The 15,692-nt window shown below is 38.4% G+C and overlaps 1 protein-coding gene across 9 annotated transcripts in view; it reads left to right on the top strand.

Annotated features, from left to right (window-relative positions):
* LOC123774433 (phosphatidylinositol 3,4,5-trisphosphate 3-phosphatase and dual-specificity protein phosphatase PTEN) overlaps positions 1 to 14,756 on the top strand; it is an 82,493-nt gene extending 67,737 nt beyond the window's left edge. For all 9 annotated transcript variants that reach the window (XR_011223431.1, XR_011223437.1, XM_069307865.1 and 6 more), the window contains one exon: positions 8,117 to 14,756. Coding sequence is in view for 3 of the 9 variants with exons in the window: in XM_045768755.2 (XP_045624711.1) it covers positions 8,117 to 8,144 (28 nt within the window). In the remaining 6 variants the exon portion in view is untranslated. The remainder of the gene's footprint in view (positions 1 to 8,116) is intronic.
* Positions 14,757 to 15,692: the final 936 nt, after the last annotated feature.

Genomic DNA, 15,692 nt, shown 5'->3' with positions numbered 1-15,692 from the left:
CTCTTTCTTTATCAGAATTCTTTAAAGATTTCTCACATAATATATAGGTTGTGTGGGGTCTATGTTCTCCTATTCCACATTCCATAACATGACATTTATTAACATTAAATTCCATTTGCCAAGTGGTGCTCCATATACTTATTTTGTCCAGGTCTTCTTGAAGGGCATGACAGTCATCTAAATTTCTTATCCTTCCTATTATCTTAGCATCATCAGCAAACATGTTCATATAATTCTGTATACCAACTGGTAGATCATTTATGTACACAATAAACATCACTGGTGCAAGAACTGAACCCTGTGGTACTCCACTTGTGACATTTCTCCATTCCGATACATTGCCTCTGATTACTGCCCTCATTTTTCTATCAGTCAGAAAATTTTTCATCCATGATAGAAGCTTACCTGTCACCCCTCCAATATTTTCCAGTTTCCAGAACAACCTCTTATGTGGAACTCTGTCGAAAGCCTTTTTTAGGTCCAGATAGATGCAGTCAACCCAGCCATCTCTTTCCTGTAATATCTCTGTGGCCCGATCATAGAAACTGAGTAAATTCGATACACAGGATCTTCCTGATCGAAAACCATACTGTCTGTCTGATATTATATCATTTCTCTCCAGGTGTTCTACCCATTTAGTTTTGATTAGCTTTTCCAATACTTTCACTATTACACTTGTCAATGATACAGGTCTATAATTGAGGGGGTCTTCCCTGCTGCCACTTTTGTAGATTGGAACTATGTTAGCCTGTTTCCACACGTCTGCTACGATTCCTGTACACAGGGATGCCTGAAAGATCAGGTGAAGTGGAATGCTGAGCTCAGATGCACATTCTCTCAGAACCCATGGTGAAACGCCATCTGGGCCAGCTGCTTTGTTCCTCCCGAGCTCCTTTAGCATATTTTCCACTTCATCTCTAGACACCTCTATCCGCTCTATGTTGTTCTCTGGAATTCTTATTGTGTCTGGTTCTCTGAATATTTCATTTTGTACAAACACACTTTGGAACTTTTCATTTAATGTTTCACACATTTCCTTTTCATTTTCCGTGAATCTGTTTCCCATTTTCAACCTCTGGATATTATCCTTTACCTGCAATTTGTGTGCTTGTTGATGCACTCCTAGCGAAAATGATTTATTTTGTGGTCGCGTTGGGAAAGTTTCCTTATTATGTTAAGCCATGTTATTTGAAAGCTATTATTATTGACACAAAGTTCTGTAAGTCTTGTTTGGCTTATTAAGGAATGATACTAGTTCAAAATTAGTTTATGTTTCAGCCGGGAAAGGTTGAATAGGTAAAGGCTTTAGTTGGATATTCTAAAGATAGTATAGTACTAGTCTGTAACGAACAATAGAGAGAGAAAAACAACAATTCCAGTGCTGCCACTGTTATATAACCTGCTTCCAAGAGGATTTGATAATGGAGAGGAAAAGATGTTTTAAGACACCCCTCCCCCCCCCCCCCCCTCTTAAATAAGGTCTGGAAGTATTAGTTACAGCTGTTTCATGTTAAAAATGATTGAATGTTGAAGATAATATCTTTATACTTCATTCTTTTGTGAGTAAAGAAACATTTATTGTAATATTGGATTTAATAAGATGGAAAAAGTAATGTTCAATGCGGCTCCTTATAGGCCAAAGATTTTTTTTTTTCCCCAGAAATGTTACACTAGAGACGATGTTTTTATGAATTTAAGACATAGGTACAACCCTTTTTAAGGAGGTTAGAGCCAAAGCTTGCAACAAGTGCAATGTTTGGTACATAGGGGCGTTTTATTTGCAGTTTTTTAACAGAAAAATTGTCGTGCTATATTGTATAGAACCAGACCTATTATTTCACATAGTATTTTTTATTAAATTTGGATAGCAACCCAAATCATTAATGTTGGCTGTTTCCTTACCATGTTGTTCTGGCCCTACCTTCATTGCTCTTTGGAAAGCATTATGATTATCAGTTGTACATATACTGTATTTTATGAATACAGTACTTTTATACAGTAGTAAACAAGTTTAGTATAAATTAGGTCCCTGTTTATATTGGTTTGAGTGGTTTGTAAAGTTGTTCTTCGCTATTAAAAGTGTTCATTGGGACATAGCCCTCATTTTCTTGACATGTGTTTGTAAATGTGAGTTAATTTATACAGTTGACATGAAACCTTTACTGCTTTGAATCACAGCATTGTGTGTATTCTCAAATCAGAGTATACTCATATTGAATATTTTCAATCAAATATAACTAGTGTTTGTATAATTTGTTTTTAAGCAAAATGCAGCGCATGAGGAAATAGTGCAGCCGGATGATGGGATCCAATCCTTAGGGTGCCAAGTCATGTGGGAATAATAGGAAATGACATTGCAGATGAAGCTGCAAAACTTGCAACTAAGAGAAGAAATGTAGACATTTACATACCACAGAGTCTATCACGGATTAAGAAAGTAATTAGAAACAGAGCAATGCAAAAGATGTACATTGACCACAACACAGCAGTTACAACATCAGGATCTGCGGGTTGGCACAAGAATTCAACCAACTACGAACCACTTGGTTTGATGAAAGGGAGCAGTAGAGCAACAAAAGTACACTTACATCGCATCAGGCTTGGATACCCATGTGCATGAGAAATAGGCTTACAGGTTCCGGAAGATGAGAGGAAATGTCAACACTGTGGAGAAATGCCCGACAGACCACTGGTACATTATCTAACACAGTGCACAGTTACAAACCCATTAAGATTTCAACTTAGATTCAACAGAGCAGAAGAAGTTGTTAAACACACATGGCAAAATCTTACTGAAGCGACCATACGAGTTGTAAATACTCATACTCCACCCAAGTAAAACAGAAACAAGCAACACTTAGTGGGCCAGCCAGAGGCTTAGGGCCCGTGCAGGAATATCCCTGCCAAAAAAAAAAAAAAAAAAAAAAAAGCTCTGAACTCCTCAGGTCTACAGCAGGTCTGAACTCCCCCACATAGGAGGGCTGACTGGACCAGTATTTTCTCATAGCTATATCACGGAATTGTGATTTCAGTGTGTAGTATGATCAATTATATCTTAAATTTTGTATATAAATAATGCTGTAAATCAAAGATTTGGAACGGTTTGATGTCGACTCCCTGTATTTATGCCGAGTGTGTGATGGAGGAAGGGTTTACGTAATTATGAGGTGGTAAGAGTGAAACACAGGTCAATGGAAGTAGAAAGAGCTGCCTTGCCTGATTTTTTTTTTGTTCTCTTCCAAGTCCCAAGTATCACTAAGATTTTTTTTTTACTTTATCTTAATCTATATCTGACCACATGGAGGTGTTACATTACATTTTGAAATGCACATTTTGTTTTAAGATTTGTACACCTAGTTTTTAAATCTGGGGATTTTCTAGCTGTGTAGGGGGCTTACTTATTTATGCTGAGAACATAGCTATGTAGGGGGCTTGTTTATGCTGGGAACATAGCTATGTAGGGGGCTTGTTTATGCTGGGAACATAGCTATGTAGGGGGCTTGTTTATGCTGGGAACATAGCTATGTAGGGGGCTTGTTTATGCTGGGAACATAGCTATGTAGGGGGCTTGTTTATGCTGGGAACATAGCTATGTAGGGGGCTTGTTTATGCTGGGAACATAGCTATGTAGGGGGATTACTTGTTTATGCTGGGAACATAGCTATGTAGGGGGCTTGTTTATGCTGGGAACATAGCTATGTAGGGGGATTACTTGTTTATGCTGGGAACATAGCTATGTAGGGGGCTTGTTTATGCTGGGAACATAGCTATGTAGGGGGCTTGTTTATGCTGGGAACATAGCTATGTAGGGGGCTTGTTTATGCTGGGAACATAGCTATGTAGGGGGCTTGTTTATGCTGGGAACATAGCTATGTAGGGGGATTACTTGTTTATGCTGGGAACATAGCTATGTAGGGGGCTTGTTTATGCTGGGAACATAGCTATGTAGGGGGATTACTTGTTTATGCTGGGAACATAGCTATGTAGGGGGCTTGTTTATGCTGGGAACATAGCTATGTAGGGGGATTACTTGTTTATGCTGGGAACATAGCTATGTAGGGGGCTTGTTTATGCTGGGAACATAGCTATGTAGGGGGATTACTTGTTTATGCTGGGAACATAGCTATGTAGGGGGCTTGTTTATGCTGGGAACATAGCTATGTAGGGGGCTTGTTTATGCTGGGAACATAGCTATGTAGGGGGATTACTTGTTTATGCTGGGAACATAGTTATGTAGGGGGCTTGTTTATGCTGGGAACATAGCTATGTAGGGGGATTACTTGTTTATGCTGGGAACATAGCTATGTAGGGGGCTTGTTTATGCTGGGAACATAGCTATGTAGGGGGATTACTTGTTTATGCTGGGAACATAGCTATGTAGGGGGCTTGTTTATGCTGGGAACATAGCTATGTAGGGGGATTACTTGTTTATGCTGGGAACATAGTTATGTAGGGGGCTTGTTTATGCTGGGAACATAGCTATGTAGGGGGCTTGTTTATGCTGGGAACATAGCTATGTAGGGGGATTACTTGTTTATGCTGGGAACATAGCTATGTAGGGGGCTTGTTTATGCTGGGAACATAGCTATGTAGGGGGATTACTTGTTTATGCTGGGAACATAGCTATGTAGGGGGCTTGTTTATGCTGGGAACATAGCTATGTAGGGGGATTACTTGTTTATGCTGGGAACATAGCTATGTAGGGGGCTTGTTTATGCTGGGAACATAGCTATGTAGGGGGATTACTTGTTTATGCTGGGAACATAGCTATGTAGGGGGCTTGTTTATGCTGGGAACATAGCTATGTAGGGGGATTACTTGTTTATGCTGGGAACATAGCTATGTAGGGGGATTACTTGTTTATGCTGGGAACATAGCTATGTAGGGGGATTACTTGTTTATGCTGGGAACATAGCTATGTAGGGGGCTTGTTTATGCTGGGAACATAGCTATGTAGCGGCTTACTTGTTTGTACTGACAAGAAAGTAAAATTTTGTATTTAGAAGGCCAGTATTATTACAGTACAGGAAAATACAAATCGATAAAATTTATCCAAGTTAAAAAAAATTGCTTCAGGCCTATATAGTTTTATAGCATGATAGATTTGGTTTGTTGAACAAGTCTTTGTTAGTTATACAAATAACACCTTTGTTTTTGGTCAGTAAACTAGAAATTTGTGGTGTTTACACTGTATCTGTAGCTTTCCATTGAACTATAACTGCCATTTTGTCATAGCATTTAACAAATATATTTTGGAGAAAGATGATGATAATGATAGTTTTAACATTATATTGTGTGGTCATATTGTTGTTGCTGTATTGGAATTAAGATGGAGATAATCTATAATGTATAGCTATTCCTTAAGTGTTAAACCATTTAGATATCATTACTCGAATTGGAGGGGGACTTGAGCATTTGTGTGAGATCGTTATTCTCAGGGAAGTCTCAAGCCACTCTCGCATTGTTTAAAGTGCTTCCCAAAGGCAGGCTAACTAATGGGTAATTGGCTATGTAAGGTAACATCACAAAAAAGTACTAAAGACGAACGACTGTGTAGCACACGAAAGGAATACGAGACAAGGATCTGGGATAGGATAAAGGGAATGGTGCCCAACCACTTAGATGATTGGGGGACTGAACACTGACCTGCTAGGTGTCGCTGTACTGTCCAGTCAAAGTGGTTGGGTCATCTTGCGTAAATTTAGTTTTTGGACTCTAGGTCGACCGGGGAGCCGGTCGGCCGAGCGAACAGCACGCTGGACTTGTGATCCTGTGGTCCTGGGTTCGATCCCAGGTGCCGGCGAGAAACAATGGGCAGAGTTTCTTTCACCCTATGCCCCTGTTACCTAGCAGTAAAATAGGTACCTGGGTGTTAGTCAGCTGTCACGGGCTGCTTCCTGGGGGTGGAGGCCTGGTCGAGGACCGGGCCGCGGGGACACTAAAAGCCCCGAAATCATCTCAAGATAACCTCAAGATCTCAAGATAGGTCCAAGTTCTCCCCAAGTAACAGTTTGTTGTTAGTAAGTTGCTCTGTGCTTAAATGTAAGTACTGTAGCTTGCAAATTGAATTTAGTACTGAATCAAATTTTAGAGGTTCATTTGTTATATTTTCCCAGCATAACAGGATAATTGAGTTTGGCCAAATATGTTGGAAGGTCATCAGGCTACATACTACAAAGATTACCTCCTTATCAGTGAAACTCCATTGACTTTGGCCCTTAGATAATTTTTTAAATCAACCTTCATTAGAAATCAATCCTGAAAGGTTTGGGTACAAATGTAATTAATAATGCAGGCATCCTCCCCCCCCCCCCCTTTCTCCTCTATCAAGCTCTCACATTCGCACATTTTCGCACGTGCTCTCTCTCTCTCTCTCTTCTTTTCACTCTCTCCGTCATTTTCAGCTTAGCTGTATCAAACATCACATAGTAGTGCACTAACATTGGCTACCTATGCTTTCGTTAATTTTCTAATCTTTGCTAATTATTAATTTTCACTTTAGGTGCACAGAAAGAGTTTAGTGTCGTGCATACGGTTAGTTCACTTGGAGGAATAACAGTCCGTAACTGTGAAGAGAGAAGTTTGCTTATTTTAATGTTTTAAAAGATAGGTCCTGGTTAAGTGTATTTATCTAATGTAAATGACAGGTTATTTTCCGACTGTCAAGACGGTGCATTAACAATTGGGAATTGTTGCAGGCGATGAGTCACAATAACGTGGCTGAAGTATGTTGACCAGACCACACACTAGAAGTTGAAGGGACGACGACGTTTCGGTCCGTCCTGGACCATTCTCAAGTCGATTCAAGCCAATCGACTTGAGAATGGTCCAGGACGGACCGAAACGTCGTCGTCCCTTCAACTTCTAGTGTGTGGTCTGGTCAACAATTGGGAATTGTTGTTCTTGCCTGGGTATGTCAGAATGCTTGTTATTATTACTGTAATAAATTTAATCTTTGTATGTGGCTGGACTTGTCACTCACTAATGTCCACTTTGATTGCAGCTTAGAGACTGGCATACTGAGCACAAACATGTGGTCTGACCATGTGTTCCTGGGTTCATTTAGAGTGCTCCACACTGTAAAATGGTGCATTTCTCAAGTTTTTTTTTTTAACAGGTATTCATAGGATTTTTTAAATATTTAACTTGTATTTTGTAGATGTTGAAGGTTTTGCTTTGGCTAAAAATTGTATAGATATTTTATAAAAGTTGCTATGCTAATTATTCCCCTCATCCCCCCCTGATGTCCCCTTATCCTGCCTCTTTTGTGGAGGTGGCAATGGAGTGCGTGATAATCACTCTCTATTGTATATACATTTTGAGATCTCATGAAACCGTACTCATTGTTCAAGTTATAATAGAGCACTACTGATAGCTAAGAGTGGTGTTACAGGTTCTTAGATGTTGACGCATAAGGAAAATATTTTGTAAATTTCATACAGCTAGAGGTTCCTACTCTGTGTAGAACATGTTTATTTGTGATATAGTCAGTCAGTTTAAGCCTTTATTAGCATGTAATTAGGATATAATTGTCAATACTTTGTAGGCAGATGTCTAGTTTTAATGAAGGCTTTAAATTACTAACAATGTCACACTTAATTGAAAATCCTCATTAAAGATGTTTATATTAAATCTGCCTTTATCTGTCCTATTGTATGGTCTTTCTTAAAGCAATCTCACTCTTGCTTCTGTGTATAAGGCATCTTCTTCATAGCGTCACTAGTATTATGCCTCTTAGAGTTTTCTCAGAGTAGATGCACGGTGTGTACGCATGCTTAACTTGTCGGGAATGCATGCATCTTTACTAAGAGCACTCGCAACATTGCATGTTTGGCAGTTTACTGTACCTAATTGTAATACTGTGTAAATATGTTTCACATTTTTGGCTGAATGACATTCTTCATGTGGAATGTGTAATATCTCTTGTGAACAGTACTCACCATGGTTAAGAAGTGTGTATAATGAAATAAAATTGTATAACATGAAGTGGTGTAAAATTAATTAGACAAGAATAATTTGACTTCATTATACACATTGCTGGGTACAACACTGTGGTTTAATTTTTATATTTTGAAGTGAGCTTTTTTAAGTAACACCGGAGCTTTGACTTTTGCAGGCGAGTCTACCTACTTGTGAGCACGTGAAGCTTTGGCCGAGTGTTTTGGCTTGGCATTGTGTACCTGACCCTCGAGACGTGATGCATGTAGGATATCCCGCACTCCTCTAGTGCTCATCACCCCCACCCTACGTATGCCACCTCTATCCACCTCCAAGCCATCCATGGCAGTTACTTGGCCTAGCCTGGGCTGTTTGCCCTGGTAAATGCTGGATTGGCATTGCAATGGGCTCCCTGACCCTCCCTAGGTAATGTGCAACATTGGGATGCGTATGTGACTGCCAGATCTCCACTTACAAGCATAACACTATTTTATTGAAGCTTACAGTTTCTTTGTTAGCAATGATAGTTCGTTATAAGTTAACAATAAAGTACTTTAATGGGTTTTATACTGTACGATTAGCACTTGTCGTCAGTTTGGACAAGATGCTAATGAAATGTTTGCAATTAAATTAATATATATATATATATATATATAATTTGTTGATTTTGGTATATTTTATGTGCATAATACTACAAGTGCACCCAAAATAGGGGATTTGCGTATTACCACAAAATTTTAAATAGCAAGTATCTGACAATTGTGCTTGTTCCTTTGCATTTAGTGAACTCTTTTTTACTGTAAAAGTTATACCTGATTTAGTTGGTGGGTTGAAGCCTTGAAATAGTCCAACGAGAAAAACTTGCCCATGTGTCTCATATATGATTCAGATGTTATATATATTATATGTATATATATGATGCACAAGCCATATATGTAACACATCCCGAGTTTCTAAGTAGCACCAAAACGTATACCGTTTGGTTGTGTTTGTGCTTGCAATTTATTTATATCCTATCACAGTAATAAAGTAATTGACCTTGACTATTCGTGTGGACAGGACAGAAAGTGTTCTACCCATTTTTCCATTAGTTTCATTCTTTGGCCCCATTTATATAGCAGTGCCACTGGGTAGTTTGCTCTTTATCTTTCTTTCTCAATATTTCTCTTTTTAACTAACATATTTTCATTTTAACTTTCCGCTGTCTTTCTTGGGTAGTCCTCATTCTTTGCACATGTTCCTGTTTTCTTTTTTTAACCATTTTCTTTTTTAATCACTGGAGAAGATTCTGCATGTGGCCAGCCCCCTTGAGGAAGCAAAGTTCTCAGAGGAAAAAGGCATCAGAAATGTAAAAAGATGATTTATATACTTAGCTAATTAGGGATGCCATGGGTTATGGTTTTCACTTTTATTTGGGGAGTTTGGAGCGGTCTTGACAGCTGAGTGGACAGCGTTTGAGATTCATAGTTCAGAGGTTCTGGGTTCAATCCCCGGTGGAGGTGGAAACAAATGGGCAGAGTTTCTTTCACCCCTGATGCTCCTGTTCATCTAGCAGTAAATAGGTACCTGGGAGTTAGACAGCTGCTACGGGCTGTTTCCTGGGGGATGTGTAACAAAAAAGGAGGCCTGGTCGAGGACCGGGCCGCGGGGACGCCAAGCCCCGAAATCATCTCAAGATAACTTGAAGATAGATCATGGAAAATGTGAAGAATAACCTTGCAAAATTTGAACACTTGTGTATAGTAGTGCAAGAAGTTCGTTATTGTTATTGAGCAATGTAATAATCGTGTTGGCAGATCTTATCAAAAATTTATCACAGGAGACCTTTAGCGTTATCTCAAAAACAAATAAGCATAGCTGGATCAAACTGTAACGTCTGCATCGTGATGTCATGGGATGTTCCCAGTAGTCTGGTCTACGTACGATCAGTTTCACTAAAATGCACGAGCCATTTTTTTATATATATATATATATATATATATATATATATATATATATATATATATATATATAAGGCCTCTTCAAAATCTCCAGAATCCACTTTATAAAACTACTGTACTTAAAAAATGTATAGTCTTCTGTCTGGCCATACCTAATACCCCATCCCTCTTTCCTCTAGACTATTGTGTAATTTACAGACGATGAGTCACAATAACGTGGCTTGAGATGTGAGGACTAAACCCCACACCAGAAAATGAGGAGACAGCGTTTCGGTCCGTCTTGAACCATTATCAAGTCGATTGTGGTCCAGGAGCCAGATTTACAAAGCAGTTTCGCAAGTACTTACGAACGTGTACATCCTTCCTCACTCTTTGACGGCTTTGGTTACATTTATTAAACAGTTTACAAGCATGAAAACTCGCCAATCAACTGTTGTTATTGTTATAAACAGCCTCCTGGTGCTTCGGAGCTCATTAACTGTTTAATAAATGTAAATAAAGCTGCCAAAGATTAAGAAAAGATGGACAGGTTTGTAAGTACTTGCGTAACTGCTTCGTGAATCTGGCCCCAGGATGGACCAAAACGTCATCCTCTCCTCATTTTCTGATGACGGGTTTAGTTTTCATTGTGTAATTTGATACTCCAGTGCGTACTGTTACATACTTCTACAACCACTATTACGGATCACTGCCATCCTCATATAATACCACCTTTCCTCTTCCTCACATCCTATACTCATCTTCTTCCCAGAAAGGGATTCTTTATTCTTGTTTCTATCCAGTCATTCGTGTATTGGCCATACTGGCTTAACCCACAGTCACTTGATGGAGCGCCGCCTTGCTCCTTATTGTCCTAATTGCATTGTCCCTCTTACAGTCGTGCATGTCCTTCTTGAATGTCCTGACTTCCAGGACGAGCGTGTATCTTGCTTTCCGACCGCCCCTCGTGGTCGCCTGTCCCTCGATAGATTTCTTGGTGACTCGGATACTTTTGATATCGTTCGCCTTATGCGTTTTTGTTCTCGTATTGGCATCCTTGGTGATATTTAGCGCCCTCTGATTATTTTGCGTCTTTGATGGTGCTACGTAGCCTTCCCGGTTTGGTGCCTTCTTTTGATAATTACTTACTTACTTGCTTGCTCCTTATTGTCCTAATTGCATTGTCCCTCTTACAGTCGTGCATGACCTTCTTGAATGTCCTGACTTCCAGGACGAGCGTGTATCTTGCTTTCCGACCGCCCCTCGCGGTCACCTGTCCCTCAATAGAATTCTTGGTGACTCGGATACTTTTGATATCGTTCGCCTTATGCGTTTTTGTTCTCATATTGGCATCCTTAGTGATATTTAGCGCCCTCTGATTATTCCGCACATTTGATGGTGCTACATAGCCTTCCCGGTTTGGTGCCTTCATTTGATAATTACTTACTTATCCAGTCATTCATTCCTCAAACTGTGACAGTTGCAAGGTCATTGGGCTGGCATTACAGGTGACAAGTTGTGCACTCGTAAAAGTGATCTTTTTCCTTTGCTTTCCTCCTACCACCATAATACTGTAGATGGTGAGAAATGGCTCTGGCCAAGTTGTGTATTGGTCACACATGCATTTAGAAAGGCAGGGTCCAAGAGCTAAATACTGTAGCTCAATTCTGCAGACACAAATAGTAAATACATATTTTTAGCTCTCATAGACACTTAATGGAACGTATCCAAACTGCATTGTCCCAATTATTGTCATGCACATCCTTGTAGAATGTCTCAATTTTCTGGATAATTGTTTATGTCGCTTTCCTAGTGTCCTTCTGAGTCACCTATCCCTCGATAGAATCCTTGGCACATGTGATACCCTTGATGGCGTTTGCCTTACGTTATTTTGTTCTCTTATTTACATCCTGAGTGATGTTTAGCCTCTTGAATGTCTTTTTGCAATACACATGGTGCTATGTAGTCTCTCTGCCTTGGTGCTTTCTTTTGATAAATACTGTACTTATCTTCAGTCCTTCTTAATGGTCCTCCTCCTCTTCAATAGGCTGTGTAGATTGCCTTGAGAGTTTTTGTTTTTATGAAAAAATTACGGTACGTTATATTTGTCGGTTTGCATTATGATGGCTGGATTACCCTGTTGTGCTGCTGCTGTTAGTACTGTACTGGATTTATATCCTAGTTCAGGCTCTTTTCTCTTTCTAAAATGACCTTACATTTGTGATGATAATTGTTTCTGGTGTCTCTACAGCCTTTCTCATCTTCAATCACTTAAACTGTGCTTATTTGGGTTAAACACTAAGGGCCATTTGTGCTTCATCTGGAGTTTGTCAAATCTTGTAGCACTGCTCCCCCATTCTACTCCTCTCCCCCATCATTCTACTCTTCCCCATCATTCTATTCTCCCCCCCACCCTTTTCTACTTTCACCCTCCATTCTACTCCTCTTCTTTCATGATGGTGCAGCTTGCCTCCCCCATTCCACATTCCCAACCATCGGTCTATATTCATTACGCACAAGGCTGTTCTCCTTCCATTCCGACCGCATTCACCACTCCAGTCGTCACAACACACTATTCGTTATACCTCTGGTACACACAACCTTGTTGGTATATGAGATATGCTGATCCAGGAATACCTTTTTTTTTTAATCACCTTCCTGTGATCAAATTATATTTCACTTTAATAATTGATTATAGCATAGCATTATTGGTAATTTTTTTAAATATGCTGAAAAAAATTGTTTGATTTGGTATCAGATTGTTCATTAGAATGCAGTGTGTAGAAATAAGTGTGCTTATAGGTTAGTAGAAAAGGTGTTAATACTAAAGACAAAGGCTGTAACCCATATATTTGCCTTTTCAAAAGGAATGAAGTTAGTCTGTCTTTGCCTTATGGTTTAAAATGATCTTGATCTCTGTCAATAGACAATCGGGGAATCTTGGGCTACGAACTTTGAATACAACTTAAAGTTGTGCTTTTGCATAAATTTTAATTAGTTTCATTGTACATTACTGAGCTGTCGGCAAGGGCCTGAAGCTATAAATGTGATGCAATATTTGGTTGCAGACACTTGCATAATGATGAAACCTGTTCTCTCGGCTTACCACTGTAAACAAAAAAACAAAAAATGCGTTTTGCCTATCTTCAAGCATAAGAGCCTAAGCAACTCGCCCATCCCATCGAGGCCAATGCATGGAAAAAAGTCCGTTCTGTATTGCAGTGCTTTAATTGTTATTAATGCTAGTACGTCTTATTTTTAACAAATTGATCAATTTCGGAATAAAATGGGACACATTAGAAGAGAGTACAGGTTGAATTATGAAGCGTTGAATTAATCATTTTATCATTATTTTTTGAATGCATCTTTATTTTCTGAACTGTCTTAATAATAGCACTGTACAAAAATATATCGACTATTAGATTCCAAAGGCATTAATGCCGAGAATCTATTTAGTGCATTTTGCTTTTGAGTCAATTTTAAGGTTGGGATCATTTGCATGTAAGTGAAGAGAATCGGTTAAAGGGGCAGAGAACAGCTAATCTGATTGTTGAAGTTGGTTACATACAAATATTTTAATGTAGTCATTATTTTTTTACGTTTACTTTAGTTTTCACTAGAAAAGTACAAAGTATTGTTAGATGTTGTAGTATCATGCATTTGGAAAATTATTAGTTTTTGTATATACATGACATAAAGAGGACCTAGGATGTACCCCTATATGGCTGGTTTTATCACATGTTGAAGTATTTTGTATAGAACTGAAATATTATTTTATATTATTCTAAAATTGGTTTTGTTTACGGCTACCATGAGTGTATTCTCATGCCACATTTCACCAAAGATAATTAGCTGGCCCCACCACAGTACTGTGGGCAGTGAGCTGCATTATTAACTCCAAGAGTAGAGTTCTCATGCATGTACCAGCCAGCATGGCAAGAGCATAGTAGTCCCCGCCAAACACACAACGTAACTACCATGTTGCTACAATGCAACTACAACGTTGTTACAATGTAACTACCACGTTGATTCAACGTAACTTCCACGTTGTTGCGATGTTCGAACAAAGTTTAACACCTTTGTAACAACTTTATTACAAGTTGTAACGAGGGAATCATAGGGACCATTACGTTGTGTGTTTGCAGGGATATACTAGTTGTGCACACGATGGGTTCATTATTTCATGTAATCCTTCACTAGATGGGCTCTTCCTGCAGGGACAGGGGGAGGGGGCCACAAGTCGGAGAGAAATGACGCATTTTGCGTGCTATCTTGACTAAAACTTAAGTGTGCATGACAACTTCACCCACCGTTGGCCAGAGTTTAATGGATAAAAGGCAAAATACTGTGTGTGTGTGTGTGCGCGCGCGAGTGTGTGTGTGTGTGTCCTCACATTAGGTTAAATATCATTTGACCCAATTTTTAGTGGTATAGCAGAGGTTGCTGTAAATGTTGATTTGATAATGAAATTAATTAATTTGAACAGTATTTAAACCCAATTTTATTTTGTTTAAGCTCTGGCAGTATTAAAGCCATTTGAAACTACAAAGATAAAATATTTTAAATAGTCAAAATGTATTTGTTTGTAATATAAGTACTTATTTTTTATTAGATAACTAGTAAAAATATATTTTTTTTGTTCATATTTTGTCTTGTGCCTATAACTTGAAATGTTTAGTTATATGTAAATCATATTTTTTTTAATTTAAATTTTTTTATAATCAGCAGCTGGACATGTATATACAGTAATTTGCAGCATGACAATTGAGTATAATACAAATATTTAATTATATATATTTTTTCAACAAAATACTAATTATATTGAAAATCATTAAAGTTTGGTAACTATGTAAAAGTGAGCACTTCCATGATAAAAGATAACAAGTTGTCGCATTTCAACATTTCAGTTTTATTTCTATACCTCCTTATTTGTTTGTGTGGTTACAATGTAACTGTATAGCAATTTGCATGTGTATATATTCACAAGAAAATGAGTGTTGAAGTGAGGTTGTTACTGATACAATTACTGCATGACTGATTTTAATGGTGTTTGATGTGCAACTCTTAGCCCGCGCACTCAGTTTATTGCTGCATCAAAAATACAGTCTTTACCTAATCAGAAATGTCAGAGAGTCAAAGTGTCCCTCCTCACATCATTGGCCTCAAAGAGGCCAATGTGAAGAAATCTTTTAACGTAGTATTATCATGTTTTAAATTGTACTAATAGTTTGCATTTTTAACTGGACTTTACATTTTTAACATTTGGACATTTTTAACATTTGGACATTTTTAACATTTGGACATTTTTAACATCTGGACTTTAAATGTAACTTGCTATTAAGCGAGAGGACAGGCTGGGAAACATTCCTTTAGTTCCAAGTATTGCCGTGTGTGATATGACAACACTATCAGCACTTGTGTGGATCCCTTCTATCGTGAAAGTTATCAAAGACACAGTACTTTTAGGACCTCATTAACTCAGATTTAATTAATCGGTTAATAATAATTATCCCGTTATCTGGAAAACGTTTGTTACGCATATTTCTATTTCATTCTCTTGAGTTGCAGATCATTTGCCCAAGATGCCTTTTTCTTTCCATCCCCTTGTAGGCATTGAATTATTACTTCCACTCACTTATGTTGTGTTGTCATAACACACTACTTATTTTCTCTTGATTCAGTATTTAACAGATAATTATCAGAAGAAAGCATCATGCCTGGAAGACTGTAGAGATATATAGATCTGATAGAGAATATTCTAAAGTTTCTTGATATCACTCAGGATGTCATTATGAGAGCCAAAAAAACAAAAAATGATTTGAAATCAGATTCACT

The sequence above is a fragment of the Procambarus clarkii genome, chromosome 61 (assembly GCF_040958095.1).
Source record: "Procambarus clarkii isolate CNS0578487 chromosome 61, FALCON_Pclarkii_2.0, whole genome shotgun sequence".
Lineage (NCBI taxonomy): Eukaryota > Metazoa > Arthropoda > Malacostraca > Decapoda > Cambaridae > Procambarus > Procambarus clarkii.
The sequence above is the reverse complement of the archived record's forward strand: the minus strand, read 5'-3'. Positions and strand labels throughout refer to the sequence as shown.